Source organism: Lolium rigidum, chromosome 3 (assembly GCF_022539505.1).
Source record: "Lolium rigidum isolate FL_2022 chromosome 3, APGP_CSIRO_Lrig_0.1, whole genome shotgun sequence".
Classification (NCBI taxonomy): Eukaryota; Viridiplantae; Streptophyta; class Magnoliopsida; order Poales; family Poaceae; genus Lolium; species Lolium rigidum.
This window is the reverse complement of record NC_061510.1, coordinates 352,072,099-352,087,745: the sequence shown is the minus strand read 5'-3', so window position 1 is coordinate 352,087,745 and position 15,647 is coordinate 352,072,099. Positions and strand designations below refer to the sequence as shown.

The 15,647-nt window shown below is 43.8% G+C and overlaps 2 protein-coding genes across 2 annotated transcripts; both read left to right on the top strand.

Annotated features, from left to right (window-relative positions):
* The first annotated feature begins 1,331 nt into the window (after positions 1-1,331).
* On the top strand, positions 1,332-3,313 carry LOC124700307 (cell division cycle-associated protein 7-like). The gene is made up of 8 exons (XM_047232457.1): positions 1,332-1,397; positions 1,514-1,751; positions 1,843-1,993; positions 2,145-2,215; positions 2,315-2,392; positions 2,477-2,564; positions 2,730-2,785; positions 2,886-3,313. The coding sequence occupies exons 1-8, from the start codon at positions 1,332-1,334 to the stop codon at positions 2,954-2,956; spliced, it is 819 nt and encodes a 272-aa protein (XP_047088413.1). The 3' UTR covers positions 2,957-3,313.
* Positions 3,314-4,313: 1,000 nt separating this feature from the next.
* Positions 4,314-15,397, top strand: LOC124697222. Its single transcript, XM_047229845.1, has 12 exons — positions 4,314-4,708; positions 5,303-5,420; positions 6,461-6,768; positions 6,859-6,990; positions 7,069-7,167; positions 7,358-7,882; positions 8,019-8,031; positions 10,244-10,523; positions 13,866-14,005; positions 14,098-14,223; positions 14,313-14,439; positions 15,193-15,397. The coding sequence occupies exons 1-12, from the start codon at positions 4,314-4,316 to the stop codon at positions 15,246-15,248; spliced, it is 2,319 nt and encodes a 772-aa protein (XP_047085801.1). The 3' UTR covers positions 15,249-15,397.
* Positions 15,398-15,647: the final 250 nt, after the last annotated feature.

Sequence of the window (15,647 nt, the reverse complement as noted above, 5' to 3'; positions counted from 1 at the left end):
AAGAAAGCATTGATTCATTGTCAACACAACCCTAGCTTTTAGGAGTCCAGTACTTTTTCGACCGAAACCTTCGAGATCTACTTGCCTTCTACTTTCCATGAAACCCTAGTCTACAACTTGTAGGCATTGACAAGTTAATACCTTGTCAATCACTCATACAAGAATGACATCCTAAATAACTTTAGGTAGTTATTTTCAAACACTAACAAAGTAATATTAACTCTAAAGTATGAGAAATGGATTTACCTCCATTAACATAATTACTTTAAATATTGAGTTGTGAATAAAATCCAACAACATTAATACAACCACAACTATTCTAAAAATAAGATATTGACTTCGGTTCCAACAGAAGACACACATTTGAAATTATCTAAAACAAACCGCAATTGGAATTGAAAACATAAAATAGAAAAGAAATAGAGAAGAGAATAAAGTGGGAGAGAGAACCAAAGTATGCTATGTAACCGAGCCAGTCCAGCAGAAGCCCACGTGTACCTATCACCTCAGCCCACGCCACGACCCAAGCCCGTGATAAAATTCAAGCTAATGTGCTAAAATCTACCACTAGCCCTCCTATTGCTATAAATGATAATACTTGTTCTAATATACTTTGTTGTGAGGAGTCAAAGGTGACTTCACAATGCCGCAATACCTCGACGGCACATATCGAGTGGGATGAGCTTGTGTAGTTCTTTCTAGTTGGCCATGAGGATGAAAGTGGTGGAAGAATCATAAACGAACAGACATATTTATCGTCATCGCTGTTTTTTTTTGGCTCTTCATTGTAAAACAAGATTGTTGCTAGCAAATACAAGTGTATGATTCGAACTCATCATCATCTCTCCTGCACAAGTAATGGATTTGTCGCCATTTCATACAAGTGGTGCATAATTCCGGTTCAACTACTGTATTATCTTCTCGTCATTGCATTCTTTTCAAAATTTTGCACTAAGCTATTGATGAGAAGTTGGGTGCCGCTCGATCGACTTGCAGCACAACATTTTCCCATTTTCTTATGAGCCCACCATGAATTTTCCTATAGTACCCAAAAAGATTGATTCACGAACTTGCAGCAAGCGAGCGTGCGAACAGCGTGCGCGCGTGGGCGCGTGAGGGTAGTGTCGTAAAATTACCCTCCGCTACCCTACTGATTACCACCATCAGACACGCTGACACAAAATATTGCTGTTCCCCCTCGCACTCAAATTTCAAACGAAGCCCCTGGCAGCGCCCCCTTGCTTGCTCCAAACCAACCACTCCGAACAGCGCCGCCGGCCCGCAGCCAATCTCCGAGACCCGCCTGCGCTGCCGCCGCCGCCGCCGCCGCCATGGGAAGGCTGGGCGACAAGTCCGACTACGAGAGCATCCGCGAGGCCCGCATCTCCGAGAACAAGGTACGCGCACGCATCGATCGATCTCCCAAATCTTGAAATTTTCCTCCAGATTCCCCATTCCGCCCGGCCCTGAGCACCACCGATTCTCGGAATCCGGGGATTCTTGCCCTGTGCAGGCCCGGATGGAGATGCTCGGCCTGCTCCGCTGCGCCGGGGAGCTCAGCGCCATCGCCCCCTCCACCGTCCGTCGCGCCGGAAGCGTCACCCCTAGGAAGACCCCCAAGCCGCCGCGAGTCCTCACGCCGCTCCGCCGCTCGGGCCGCCTGACCGCAGCGGCGACGCCAGCTAGATCTGAGTCCGGCCGCCGCTGCTCCCCCCGGCTGAACGGGGGGTTGGAGCACCTGCCTTACAGAGGTTGGCCCCCTTCCCTTGTCTCCGAACCTCACGCCCTGCTTTCCCATGGTCCGGGCTGTCACTGAACGAGGTTGATAAATGGTTCCCGTAGAAGAGGACACCGATGAAGACGAGGACGAGGAGAAGGCGGTGGTGTATATTGACAAGGAGAGGCTGCGGGTGCTGCAGGAGAGGCGCTGCGACAGCAAGGGGAGGGGTGCTGTGTACGATCCTGTTCTCGGGATCTGCTGCCATTTCTGCAGGTAGATCCATATCATTCTCAGCACGTATCACTCCCTACTGCTACAAATTGTGTTCTTCAGAAACGATATACAGTTCCAAATTTCCAATGTTTTTGCTTAGCGAGGCTTCTTGGTTATTTCAGTAAGTATAGCTGTTGTCGTGTGGTCGCAGGCAGAAGAAACTTTGCGGCGAGGAGGGATGCAAGCGCTGCGGGGAAGGAGACTTTGACCAGCCATGCATAGGTACAATATACGCTCTATCGTCATTTTGTCAGTTCTAAGCAGCTAGTCCAATATAGTATCAAAATCACCTTGATTTGACCAATCTTTGTTCTTTGACAGGGAAGACTGAGTGCTCCTCCTGCCATTCCACCAACGGGATACTCTGCCGTGCTTGCCTTAAAGTTAGGTACGGTGAAGGTAAGCTCAATCGTGTCAACATATGCCATTGTTCTAAGTGGATAGTATATGTAAGACTACTGAATTTGGGACGTGGTGGCGCAGAGATGGATGAGGTTCGGAAGAACAAGAACTGGATGTGCCCTCACTGTGTTGAGGAGAAGGGCACCAAGAAGTTCTGGATATGCAACAGGTGAGTGAACTTGCAAGTTTCATCTTTGTTTCTAGCACTCACAAATCGAAATAGTGGAGAAAATTTGGAATGCTCGCTTGCAGGAAAAACTTGAAAAAGTGTTTATATGTATGACTTTATGTGATGCTCGCTTGTATGCTCAGTTTATCATGAAAAATGTTACAGCTCATTCTGCTTGAAGAAGAGGAAGATAGCACCAACTGGGATTGCCATATTCCAAGGTAATTCCGGTTCCAAGATACAACTACAGTATGATGTTTTTGTTGATACTACTCGCGGTTGATCTGATATCTTTTTTCACTTCATTCGGCATTGTAACAGCACGTGAGCAAGGATATGCGTCGGTCGCTCACCTTCTCATGGACCAGCTGAAGTGCCGTGGATCATTCTGAGGACTGCTACTGCTTCCCACATGCTCACTTCTTCAGTGATTCTAGTGATGATTGGTGGTTGCTCTGGATCTTTTGCTCTGTTAGTTGTGTTTAGATGGTTGACAACGAGCCATCTTAGGAGAAAAATAAGGCACCACTCCTCTTCCTGAAGAATGTGGAGCTACCAAAACCTTCATCCCAGATGTTCTCAGACAGTGAGGTGACCTTCCCTGAAGATCGAAGCAATGATTCTGCGTCACCTATGCGCTGTTAAATGTAGTGGATGAGCTTCTGAGCTTAACTATGTGAACTGTTAGATGTAGTGAGGTGTGTGTCTGCTGCTTGCGTTCATTACCTGTAAAACGTCTGTTATGTGCACTTGTGCTTCAGAATCGAGTGCTTCTGTTATCAGCACTGCTTTCTTCAGTCAAGAAAAAAAAAAGTGATGCCTTGTATCGTGTGATAACTTATTAAAAATGATTTGAGTAAACTTTCATAAGATGAACACAAACAAGCGGTCAAAATCGTCAACATGGCTGTAAAAGAGATTAACATAATAGTTTCATACCAATTCTTGTACTGAAAAAAGAAGTTCATGCATGTAACCTGGTACAAGTTAAAATCCAAATAGCAGTTTTTTTAGAAGTCCCAATAGTAGTGTATCTACGGGTGACTTGGAATGGGGTAAGGAATAGTGATCCTATGAGGCACCCACATTGCGTTGCTGAGCAAATAAAGTCTTACGTTGAGATGATGCCAACTGGCTCCATCTATTAGGCGTGATACCAGTTCTTCTATGATTCGTTGGTCTCCGCCACCAGAGATGCAGCTCTTTTTTCATATTCTCGCCGGATGGAGTTGGCGTCGTAATTAGGAGGAACCACATAGGTGATTGCTTGGCTGCTTGCAGCGAGTTGATTGATGAGGCTACGGCGCCTGAATTGGTAGAAGAGTTGGCGATGCGCTGTGCAATCTCCCTTGCCAGTGAGGAGTGCTTCGACAAGCTGATGGTGGTCTCGGATTGCCTCTCTTTGATTCAGCGGCTTCATGCTTCAGAGTTGGATCGTAGTCATGTTGGTGTGGTGGTGCAGGGTATTAAATCTCTAACTGCAAACTTCACTTCGACTCCTTTTGATCATGTTCGACGTCAGTGTAATGAATCGGCACACATTTTAGCTCGTTCCGCCGAGCTTTTTGTTTCTTCATTTTTTAAAATTCTGCTACGGATTGCATCCAGAAGCCCCTTTGTAATGATTTGTTATAATTAATAAAGTGCCATATTCTCTCAAAAAATAGCAGTATACCAGATTACGCGTGGCCGCTTCAAAAGGCAGCTACTGTGTTCGGTTGGGTAAAACTGAACCGGGTTTTGCAAGAGATGCACCGCCGCCTCACAGCCGCCGCCGCTGCCACTTCACTCCGGCGGTTCTCCAGCCTGCGCCCACCTCCCCCACCGGACCCGAGGCTCGCTTTCCTCCGCTCCGAGATCGACGAACTAGACCTCTCGTGCCCACAAACACAGCCACCACCACCACCCCGGGGGCAATGGCAAGTAACTGAACAGCCAGGAAGTGGCGGCGCTTGCACGGGGGACAAACCGGTGGCCGTGGACATCGAGCACCCGTGGCCGGAGTGGGTGGCTCTGATGGAGCTCCTTCTCCAGAAGGGCCACCTCGACCCCTCTGCCTTCGCTGGCGGCTCGCCGTCCAAGGACTCCAACCTTATCCGCACCGCCTGCCTCCGCTTCGGCCGCGAGCGCCCGGAGATCATCAGGTGAGGTGGCTGAGCTTGGAGCAATCGTCCTTGTGTGCCTGTGTGGCTTCTTGTGCTGGGAAGGTTTGCCTCGAGGCCGTTGGCACTTGGCACTGTCTCTTGGGCTATTGTTTAGCTGCACGCAAGATGTTTGCTGAAATGTGCCAGCAGTTTCCGTTGCATTTGACACTGCAGTGCAGGCAAAGGTGGTTTCCCTAGCATCTCGGAGGGGGAAATATTGGCTTTTCTAGCATCAGTTTGCCTAACTATGCCAAATCACTGATGCACTCTTAAGTCTGATAGATAGCTCCAGAGCATAGCTACCTAATACGTATTTTTGGGGTTGGTCACCAGTGCAAACTACTTTGATTACTGTCTAAAGTTGAGCAATGTATTTTTTATCAATTCGAAGAGATTGAAAAAATATTTTCTGAGCAAAAATAGACAGGGTGCTCAAGATGGTCTATAACTGTAGAAGGATTTTTTTTTATAAACGAGCAGCCATATTGTTGGCCTGGCCACTCAGCCACAGTCAACTACAAGGGCCCTAAATAGATGCAGCGCATTACAATATCCTTGTGCGGTGCATTTAAAGTCGAACTTGCTATGCTGCAGGTATCTATCAAGATGGGATATTCAGGTTGCTCTGCGTAGTGGGTGCCCTAGCATTGACAGGAAAGTTGTTAATTCTGGGAAGCGGTTGCGTGCTCATGTAGGACTTGATGAAGGAGAGGTAAGTAAATCAAAATATGGCAAGAGCAATTTCTCTTTATTATGTTTTTTTGAACCAAGTGAATCAGATACTTGAACTGCTAAACACTGGGAAATTTGTAAAAGCTGTGTGTGTGCAATCTATCTTACCTCTTAGGTTTTGTGAAGTTCATGATATTTCAGATTTTAGATAATACTCCCTCTGTTTCTAGATATAAGGTGTATAGTTTTTGGCACGAAAATTAAGAAACACACGTAGAAAGAAAACTACACACGGTTTGGGCGGGATTCATCCTGGACAATGGATATGATAAAATAGAGGAGTTTTCAAAAGATAAGAAAACACAAGCAAATCCCTTAAAAAGTATCCACACAGGTTGTCCAGCACAATATACCTTATATTTTGGAGACTTTTCTCAAAAAAACTATACACCTTATATCTAGGAACGGAGGGTGTAATAATATACAATAACACTCAATTTTAATTTCCTTCTATAAAATGCACCCTGAATTTTTTTGACTAAAAATACATGGTGAGAAGGACTAAATCAGCTAACCTTGTACCCTCATTAATAGCCTTGTTTCACTCTATCAGTGTGTCGTATATTAGCATGGTAAACCATCTGATAGCAAGTTATTATTTAGATTTCAACCTAAATGCTAAAACATGTTGTGCTGTAAACTAGGAAATATTTGGAGTTATTGACATTTCGTTCTCCCTTTTTGATAACTAACTTACCATTAAATTCTGACGCCTCATTTTCAAAGAAACCATCTCAAAGGACAATTTTCAGTTTGCTTGCCATGAACTGCGCCTTCAATTGCCATGCTGGCATGCTGCAGACAATGTTCACTTTGCTTGCCGCGAACTGTGCCTTCAGTTGCAAACTTGTCATGCTGATGGTGCAATCTTATTCTCCTATGCTGGATCCTTGATCTGTATATTGTAGTTTTAGTAATTTCATTTACATGTGACAATTTGGTTGCTTTAAGTTTATGACACAAATCTATGCAGTATATAGCATATCCCCTGCATCATCACTTATGCTGACAGAGTGACAGGTTTGCAGCCAATGCAATTTAAGGGGAAGTTGTGAGAGGGCATATGTAAGGGCTCGGAAAGAGGAAGTGGGCAGAACTGTGGATGTTATGCGCATCCTTCTGAGTTATGGTCTTGATATCATTACTGGTAATATGGGAAACAAAGCATGCCTGAACAAGACGGTTAAAGAATCTGTCAAGAAACTACTGAATGAGGCTGTCGAGCTTGATTCCAAGGGACCTGGTCCCGGAACTGAAAAAGCTGCACAGCGTGTGCCAAAGGGTCAATCTGTTGTACCCACTAAGCAGGGCGATTGGAATTGTCCCAAGTATGTCGAATTTTTTTTACCTTGTATCTCGTATCCACATAATGGCATTTATTTTTCTTCAAAAGAAGAATAACATGTGTTCATTTCCAGATGCAACTTCCTTAACTTTGCAAAGAACATCAAATGTTTGCGGTGCGATGGTGAATTTCAAGAAAGATACCGGTTAATGCATGAGGACCAAGACCATCTACCTCTCAAAAAGGGTGATTGGATATGCAAAAGGTGAGGCTGCCAATAACCCTGATTCATATTTAAGATGGACTGGGGATAATCTCTCTTATATTGATCTTGCATTTTCAGGTGCAATTTCTTGAATTTCGCAAAGAATACACGATGCTTGCAGTGTCATGACAAACCAACAAACCGTTTACTCAGTCCAGGAGAGTGGGAGTGTGTCTCGTGAGTGACTACTTCTGCTGTATACCATTGTATCTGCATATTCATTGCATTCTTTTAATATCTAATGTCAATATTTGGATAGAAAATGGGGAAAATGGTGTTAACAATGTGGCTAACCTTTTTTCATTGTGATTTGACTTTGTAGTTTGCTATCACAGAATCAACATATTAATATATCGAGTGATTGCAGGTGTAACTATCTGAACTTCAAGAGGAACGCACTTTGCCTGAGATGTGGTTGGAAAAGACCAAAATCCTTAAACAACCCAGACACTGATGAACCCCGCCGTGATCTGGAGCAGAATAACCATCCCGCTATTTCATTTGTTGAAGATGGCATTCAACCGAGAAAGCGACAAATTCTGCAGAAGAAGGCTCCACTGTCCGACGAAGATTCAGATTTCTGGAGCTCAGAGGAGGAAGGGGATGATGACACCGAGAGCAGCATGCTCCCAATAAATAAGGAGTACAAATTCCTTGACAGTTTTCCCATCGTTGGGGGCCGGACTGCTATGTCGCAAGAACCTCTCGAGAGGGAGAAATGGAAGGAAGAAATGTCCAGGGGAAACCAAGGGCTTCTGAGAGAGGTATCAGAAGAAAGCAATCGGTCTTCTTTCTGTGTTCCCAGAAGCATGGAGATGCTTGAATCTGATGACGATGACAACGAGATTTCATCATGGTTTTCTAGTGGGACTAGAAACAGAAACCTGAAGAGGTCTTAACCATTTTTTTAAAAGTGACGGAAATTTGTGAAATTTCATAGTATGCAAAATTTACCAGTGTTCAGAGACACAATATCCAGTCAAAGATAATGTTTCACTGGAGCTTTACTATTGTTGTTCTTTTACCAGCAACTTCCATAGAGTATGGTATCTAGGAACATAATTTATGCCAGACTAAAATGTCATAATGAACGTGTTAGGTAGTCCATGAATAATTTGGCCCTTGATCTTTATTATCGATTCTCTTTCTTGGCCCATCACCTGTACCAATAGTCCCGTAGGATTCTTTTGTAGGGACTACGTACCCGATTGAAGATTTCGTCAAGGAATTGATGAATGGCAACAAGCATATCTGCACAGTTACGACCGATCACCAACCTTGAAAACGAAATGAGTGGAGAAGATATGACCTACACATGTATTATTGTCTAATAGATATGGAACACATGCAATTGTTTTCTCTGCACCCTTGTCATCTAAATGTTTTGTTTATGAATTCACTAGTTGCTCTTGCTAGTATTATTTGTCGAGCAATCAACAAGGGTAGGAAATAAAGTCTTTTTTTTTGAGAGCAACCACATATTTCATTAATCGAACACCAAGTTACGTGAAGCAACATATGTGGAAACTAAAAGATAAACCGGGATAAAATGATTATCCTGAAATTGCAGATAAAATCCTAAAAGATCGAGAAATACAAAACGATCCCTAGGGTTTTTTGCAAGTTGCAACCACCGTAACCAGCGGCCGCCATCCAATTCCAACGCCGTCGAGACGAACGCAAGAAGAGACGCCGAGCCTCCACCGTTGCAAGATCCAAAAAAGCACCATCGCCAACGAGGCTTTGTGAGTCAATGAACAGCCTGCTGCAAGCAGCGAGGCACATGTCGCTGTGACACGTCGACCGGGGGACGTCCCCATGCTGTCTTGGACCAAGATACGCCGCCTCCCATCGACGAAGTCAGAGAAGAACGGCATATCCACCACCTTCGGACCAACATCTTCGCTCCAGAAAAACCACCTCGCCCTGGGCCCTAGCGCCGTCGTGGACAAGGACAAACGCCAGTGACACGCCGAGAAGCAGATCTCGCCAGATCTGAAGAACGGCGAGAAGACCAAGCTGCCGACCTAAAAGATCGACAAGCACACGTTGCCAACAACTTCGAGACGCCGCCGTGAAGGTCGCCGCCAGTGTGGGAGTGAAGTTGTGGCAGATTTATTTGCCCGGGCGCCGCTCCCACCACCCCAACGACGCACCATAGGAGACAAAAACTAACCCTAACTACTAGGCCAGAACGGAGAAACGAGGTTCCCCCTCCCTCATGCCGCCGCCAGAGTGGCAAGCGGAGGGAGAGGAAACCAGGCCCAATGCCCTGGCCGGAGATTGGGAAGATTGGATCGCCGCCGCCGCCTCTCACGAGCGGACGAGGGAAAAAACGGTTCGGTCTATGTTGGGTTCGTATCAACAGTTCAACATTGGTAGGAAATAAAGACTTGTGAATTGGGAAAAGCGGGCGAAAATTGATACAACGGGCTCAATCCGCCTAGCTTTCTTATGGAAATAATCTATCTGAATTCCTATTCTGCAGATTCCATAAAACATAAGTAACCAAAACAACATGACATGCAAAAATGATTTGACCACAGAAGTAATTTTATGCTTTAGACACAAATTATCAAAGATTGTACATGATCTTTCTTACAAATTTTCTTAAGATTTTTTCTCCCAGGCTCAGTTTGGAAACATGTTCGCGGATTCCATGATAAACGAATAACCATGACATGTACAAAGGTCCGACCAATGATTATTACAAAGCATCACAAAACGCAAACCAAGCATTCTCGATTGGTATCGTGGTGAAACCTGTCTATCTGGGTTGACTTGACTTAGGTGCTCATAGATTTATGGATTTATTCCAAACCTTTTAGCCATGTCCTTTAAGTGGGAGGCGGCACGTCCTAACTACGAGACGGATGTGGTGACTTGCTCAATCTCAAGATTTACTGGTCCAGTCTCTCGTAGATATTCATAGAATCATAGAGACGGGTGTGAACATGGGTGTTTGTGAGTGCCCGCTTTTATACAATGTCTAATAAAAAGAAATCGTCAAAAAAAGCAACTTTAGAGATGGTTAGTTTGTAGGCGCAAATTATCAAACTTTGCCACATAAGTGACAACTGTTTATAGCTACCGGTTGTCTCACTGCCACAATTGCAAGGCATCACACTTTCTGTACTACTATACCTCACCTGTCGCAGATCGATACATTTGCCAAACATTTCCCAAAAGGGACGACCAATTCATATCCAATACTCTATGGCACAATTTGGCCGTTTACCAAAAACGTGCTTAGATTGCTGCGGTGGCAAGGAAACCGGCAGCATCCAAGTTATCCTCGAACAACTCGGGCTCTCCCTCTTTCGTGCTGCTCCTCGGCCCCAGCAGCTATATTTGCCTGCGCCTCTCTTCCTTTTCTGAGCCGAAAGACCTCACGTCGGGGCTTCGAATATTCGTTCTCCTCTCAGCTCAGCTCCGCCCGCGGAGTCCAGCGCAAGCGCGCAGCTCAGGAAGCGCGCAGCTGGAGGAGGAAGAGGGGTTCTCCATGGGGTCCGAGGGATCGGCCCCGGTCGTCGGTGAGTCTCTCGCCCTCTCCGCCGTCTGTTCTCACGAACCGCTTCCTGCAGTACCTGTTTTTTTTTTTTTCCCGTTGACGCGGATTCGGGCGGCTAGCTAGGTGTGTGCGGGATCTTCCTAGCCGTGGAGTACTAGTTCTTGGTGGGATTTTGGGGATGATTCAAGTGTAGGTAACTCGGGAGGGAGCGGAGCGGAGGGGTTGCTGGGTTAGGCTCGGTGATTTGCTGCTGATCCGGAATCCCCAATCCGTTCTGAGTTCTTAATGATGCTCCGTGAACTCAGTCTTCAGACACCGTCGTGCCATATGCACAGTTCAATTCAAGAAACCCTGAGCGAAGGCAGATTTCGTTAGGATTAGCACCGGTCCGTTCCATGATGGGGTTGTAGCAAATGTGGAATGTTGCTATGCTGGGGTTAGTTTTGGATAGGGTTATCAGGTTGCTGTTGGTGAGAACCCGATGGTACTAAGAAGTATGGTTGGGAGGTTTGGTCTGTTGTGCCTAACCCAGAGACTGGTGAAGTCCTCAATTATTGGTATAGTTTTAGATGGATGGACCAGTATGAATTTAGGGGGGCCAGCTGGATTTGCTGGCCTGTCGCCGTTTCGGAATTTTCGCACGTGGATTAGGTTCACATTGTGATTAGCAAACTTCGATCGAAACTTTTTTTTGGCAACTTCATGATATTCGGGCTATTTCTATGATCTGGGAACTTGCACCTAGTATTGTTACATGTCATTATCTCTATCAAGAACTCTTATCAATACTCTAGTGCTGCCCAGTATTTGGAATCACAACCCACTCCTAGGACATGTTTGGATATAACAGTATTACAATTTTTTTTATCTCTTTGTGCGGCTAAACTATGGGATTTAGGAAACGAGCATGAACTTGCATTTCTGTAATCCACTGGCATTAGTTGTTTGTGATCAGCGTGCCACCTTGGCCACGAGCAGCCGAAAACAAACGAGGCTAGTGCTTCTGCACAGAGGCTAAAGAATGCTTTGCGATTTTCGAAGCAAATACATTGTGAAGATAACTCCTAGGAGTTATATTGGACGAATGATATATTTTTCATTGCTCTCCGCTTAGAAACATGATTCGTCACTTAAAACTCCTAACCATGTACCTAAGGTGCTTGGTCTCAGTGATGCCCAATTGCAAAATCAGTTAAGCTTTCCCTGCTAGTATGTCCTTGGACACCAGTAACCGTCGTGCCGTATGGACAGTTCAATTAAGAAACTCTCGAGCGAAGCCGGTTTCGTTAGGATTGCCATCGTGCCATTGCCATGATGGGGTTGTAGCAAATGTGGAATGTTGCTGTGCTGGGGTTATTTTTGGATAGGGTTATCAGGTTGCTGTTTGTGAGGCTCTGATTCACCGTTTGCTGGTACTACGAAGTGTGGTTGAGAGGTTTGGTCTGCTGTGCCTAACCCAGAGACTGGTAAAGTCCTCAATTATTGGTACAGTTTTAGATGGACGAACCAGTATGAAGTTAGGGGGACCAGCTGGATTTGTTGGCCGGTCACCGTTTCGCTCTTCTTGGGAATTTTCGCACGTGGATTAGGTTCACGTTGTGATTAGCAAACTTCGATCGAAAATTTTATGCCAACTTCATGATATTCGGGCTATTTCTATGATCTGGGCACTTGCACCTAGTATTGTTACATGTCATTATCTCTATCAAGAAGTCTCATCAATACTCTAGTGCTGCCCAGTATTTGGAATCACAAACCCCTCCTAGGACATGTTTGGATATAACAATATAACAATAACATGCTCAGGGCAGGCTGCCTAACTTTGGAATCTTATTTAATGCGGCAGTACATTGCTTAGCAGGAAAGCGCTGTTCATAAATTTATCCAATTTTGCTCCTTCAGTAAGTTCCAACTATATGATCATAGCTCAACTTCTTTCCTACCTGGCATCGGCACTTATTTTCATGTTGATTCCCATTAACCTGTTATACTTGATATGCTACTTATGTCCAGCTGTATCAAGGCATAGGACCTCCCCTAGCCGAATGAAAGACCACAACTTGGATGTTAAACTAAATAGGGATAAGGAAGATTAGGATAGGTAAGTTAATTTCCTAGAGATAGGATAGGTCTCTAGTTGAGATATGTCTGCTTAAGGACTTAGAAAGCCATCTGTATATACAGAGATGCCGTACACTCCATTATTATCCAATCAGTGAGAGTTATTAACTAGCAAAGATCTGATTTTAGTCCATCTCTTTCTTGGCAATATGGCCGGCCTACCATTGCTCCTCAATTCTTAAACCATTCCCAACTCCAGCATGTGACAACGTGGGATGGAACCAACAGCCTATTTTGCCAGGATGAAACCTTAACCATGCTTGTCTTGCAAAGACACAACACATGAAGAGATGTCCATCCATTAAGATTTAAGAGTATGTCCCACCATTGAAGAAATAAAAACTTTATTCGATAGGCTGAAGGGCCCTGTCCACTAAAAGCCTTTGCCTTTTGAGCTCTACAATTTAAAAGCCCAATTATTTAGTTTATTTTAGATGCTTCAGCTGGGACAATCATCCCTGTGAAGCCAATGTTGGAATCCTTAACAACTAACATTCATGTCTAACTGATAGCCAGTTTTGCCCAGTCCTTCGTCTTCGTTTCAGTGGGCACAATGCTACTTATTTTAGCTACATGGACCATCTGCAACCTGCTTATAAGACTACAAGTTGGTCCTAAGATCTTCTTCATTGGTCTAAAATGCAAAGCATTGGATTTATGCAACTCAAATAATCTTTTATGAAAAGAATGTTGCCTAAGGCAAATATGCCAAATACTTAAACAAGGGATGATGTGCCTCTCTAGTACCTCTATATTTTGTTCATTGCACTTGATTACATTTAGGGCGTTAGGTTAAGCAGTCCTCTTACAGTGCTAGGTTAATGCTGTGAGTTATGGTGCTACACCTTCTTTTGTTTCAGTTGTGTTTTATGTTATCTGCGACCTAGGTGCACAACATTGTTACCCTTAAACATCACATTTTTTCTGCTATTTGAATGGATAGCTTATGTCAATACTACAAGTTTTAAATCAGCCACTACAGTCCAATTTTATGACCTCTGAAACTGTTTTAAAAAGTGTAAATGTGTTAATAAGTATTCGAAAAAGAATGAGATGTTTTGAAATTAGATTTTTCTGCAACAATATTCTAGTACATCATGGAATCGTGTTTTTTTTCCTTTATTTCCATTAATTAGAGTTTAGAAGGATGTGATTGGATTCATGTTTACCTCTTCTTGAATGAGCTGCTTATAATAATCTGTTGTATGTTTGGTTGTACTGACTGTTATCTGCACTTCTGCAGTTCCCAGAAATTTTAGACTGTTAGAAGAGCTTGAGCGAGGTGAGAAGGGCATTGGTGATGGAACTGTGAGCTATGGGATGGATGATGCTGATGACATATATATGCGTTCCTGGACAGGAACTATTATTGGTCCACCCCATGTATGTTGTAAAATACCCGTAGTAGATATTAACTGCATCTGCTTCCATATGCTCAAATCAACTGATTACAGCATTCACCTTTTGTTTTGCAGACTGTTCATGAGGGACGGATCTACCAATTGAAGCTTTTTTGTGATACAGATTATCCAGATAAACCACCTACTGTCCGATTCCAGGCTAGGGTCAATATGACATGCGTGAATCCAGAAACTGGAGTGGTACTTATGCAAATAAACTAACCCCAATTTGCGGTGAAGTTATTGATGTGATGTTTTGCTTTAGTACTCACAGCGAGCTAATTTGCTAGGTTGATCCAAGCCGATTTCCCATGCTTGGAAACTGGCAGAGGGAACATACAATGGAGGACATCCTGATCAGCTTAAAAAAGGAGATGTCAACCCCTCAGAACCGCAGGCTCCACCAGCCTCATGAAGGTAACTGCCCTCTTAATTGATTCGGTGCCCGAGATCTACTTGAAGGAACCGATCTTGACTTTTGAAATTTCTTGCCGAGAGTAAATTGGCAATCCTAAACTCCATTCTCTCATGTCAAGTGATTCTACCTGCAAGTAGTTTCCAGAAGCCAATGCAGTTATTGTTGCGTGCAATTTCTACAAGCCACAAGCTATAGAATACCCAGCAGTGACCTACTTTATTACTTGCAACCAGTACAAGTCCGGAGTGTGGCGTTTCAGAGGCCGAGCCACATGTAGCTCTTTATTTTCAAACACTCAAAATTCGTATTTTAAAGTTTAAAATAAATCTGAAACAAAATTCTGGAGGAGGCAAAGATGTATGCTACAATGGTGTAAAATATCAATACAAACTGTTTGTATTCTAGGCTACACGAAATTTGCAAAATCTTACAAATTTTATAGTCTTAAAATGTGCACTATTCACTATAAAATTTGTCATTTTTGTGTAGCCTAGAATATGAAGGCGTTTGTATTGAGATTTTACACCATTATAGTATACATCATTGGCTATCTTTAGAATTTTGTTTTAGATTTTTTAAAACTTTGAAATATGAATTCTAAGTGTTTGCAAATAAAGGGCTACGTGTAGATTGGCCTGCATTTTAAGTTTTCTGACCGAAGTTCCCTAACAAATTAATGACGTTCATCATTTGTCAATATTCGCGACATGCTTATCAGTACCGATTCTAAACCTGCTACCATTTTTCTGCAGGTAATGATGATCAAAGAGTGGATCAGAAAGGAGTAGCTCGATGTGTCATTATGTAAGATATGCGCATTGCAATGTATAGTGTTACACTGAGTAGCATCAGATGGCAGAGGCTGAGGAAACCCTGTAAAATCATGTTATTTGGCGGTCGCTTAATCGCTACTTCGATCTGAACTGATGTATTGCCAGAAATAAAATAACTTTGCTAGATTGTCTCCGCACAAAGGTGTAGCGCTTTACTCCTCGTTCAGCAAGTCCGGGAGCAAAAGGTGTCTGCTGTCTCTTTCAGTTCGTTCTTGGGAGCCTCTTTCTGCATCAGCCACCAGGCCATCAGTTCCATGTTAACGCGCACAAGTGCAATCAATTCACTTTACGCAGGCACGGCCGAGAAACCCAATTTTTGCCGCTTTCCATAGAAATTTGTTATGTTTTCTGTGTACTTAACTCAACCAAGATTG

What these genes read in the sequence shown, in the direction of transcription:
- LOC124697222 (XM_047229845.1), top strand. Translation starts at nt 4,314, where the DNA reads ATGCACCGCCGCCTCACAGCCGCCGCCGCTGCCACTTCACTCCGGCGG. An exon ending in GGCGATTGGAATTGTCCCAA is followed by an intron (nt 6,769 to 6,858) that starts GTATGTCGAATT and finishes GTTCATTTCCAG; the next exon opens with ATGCAACTTCCTTAACTTTG. An exon ending in GGAGAGTGGGAGTGTGTCTC is followed by an intron (nt 7,168 to 7,357) that starts GTGAGTGACTAC and finishes GAGTGATTGCAG; the next exon opens with GTGTAACTATCTGAACTTCA.
- LOC124700307 (XM_047232457.1), top strand. Translation starts at nt 1,332, where the DNA reads ATGGGAAGGCTGGGCGACAAGTCCGACTACGAGAGCATCCGCGAGGCC. An exon ending in GGAGCACCTGCCTTACAGAG is followed by an intron (nt 1,752 to 1,842) that starts GTTGGCCCCCTT and finishes TGGTTCCCGTAG; the next exon opens with AAGAGGACACCGATGAAGAC. An exon ending in ATCTGCTGCCATTTCTGCAG is followed by an intron (nt 1,994 to 2,144) that starts GTAGATCCATAT and finishes GTGTGGTCGCAG; the next exon opens with GCAGAAGAAACTTTGCGGCG.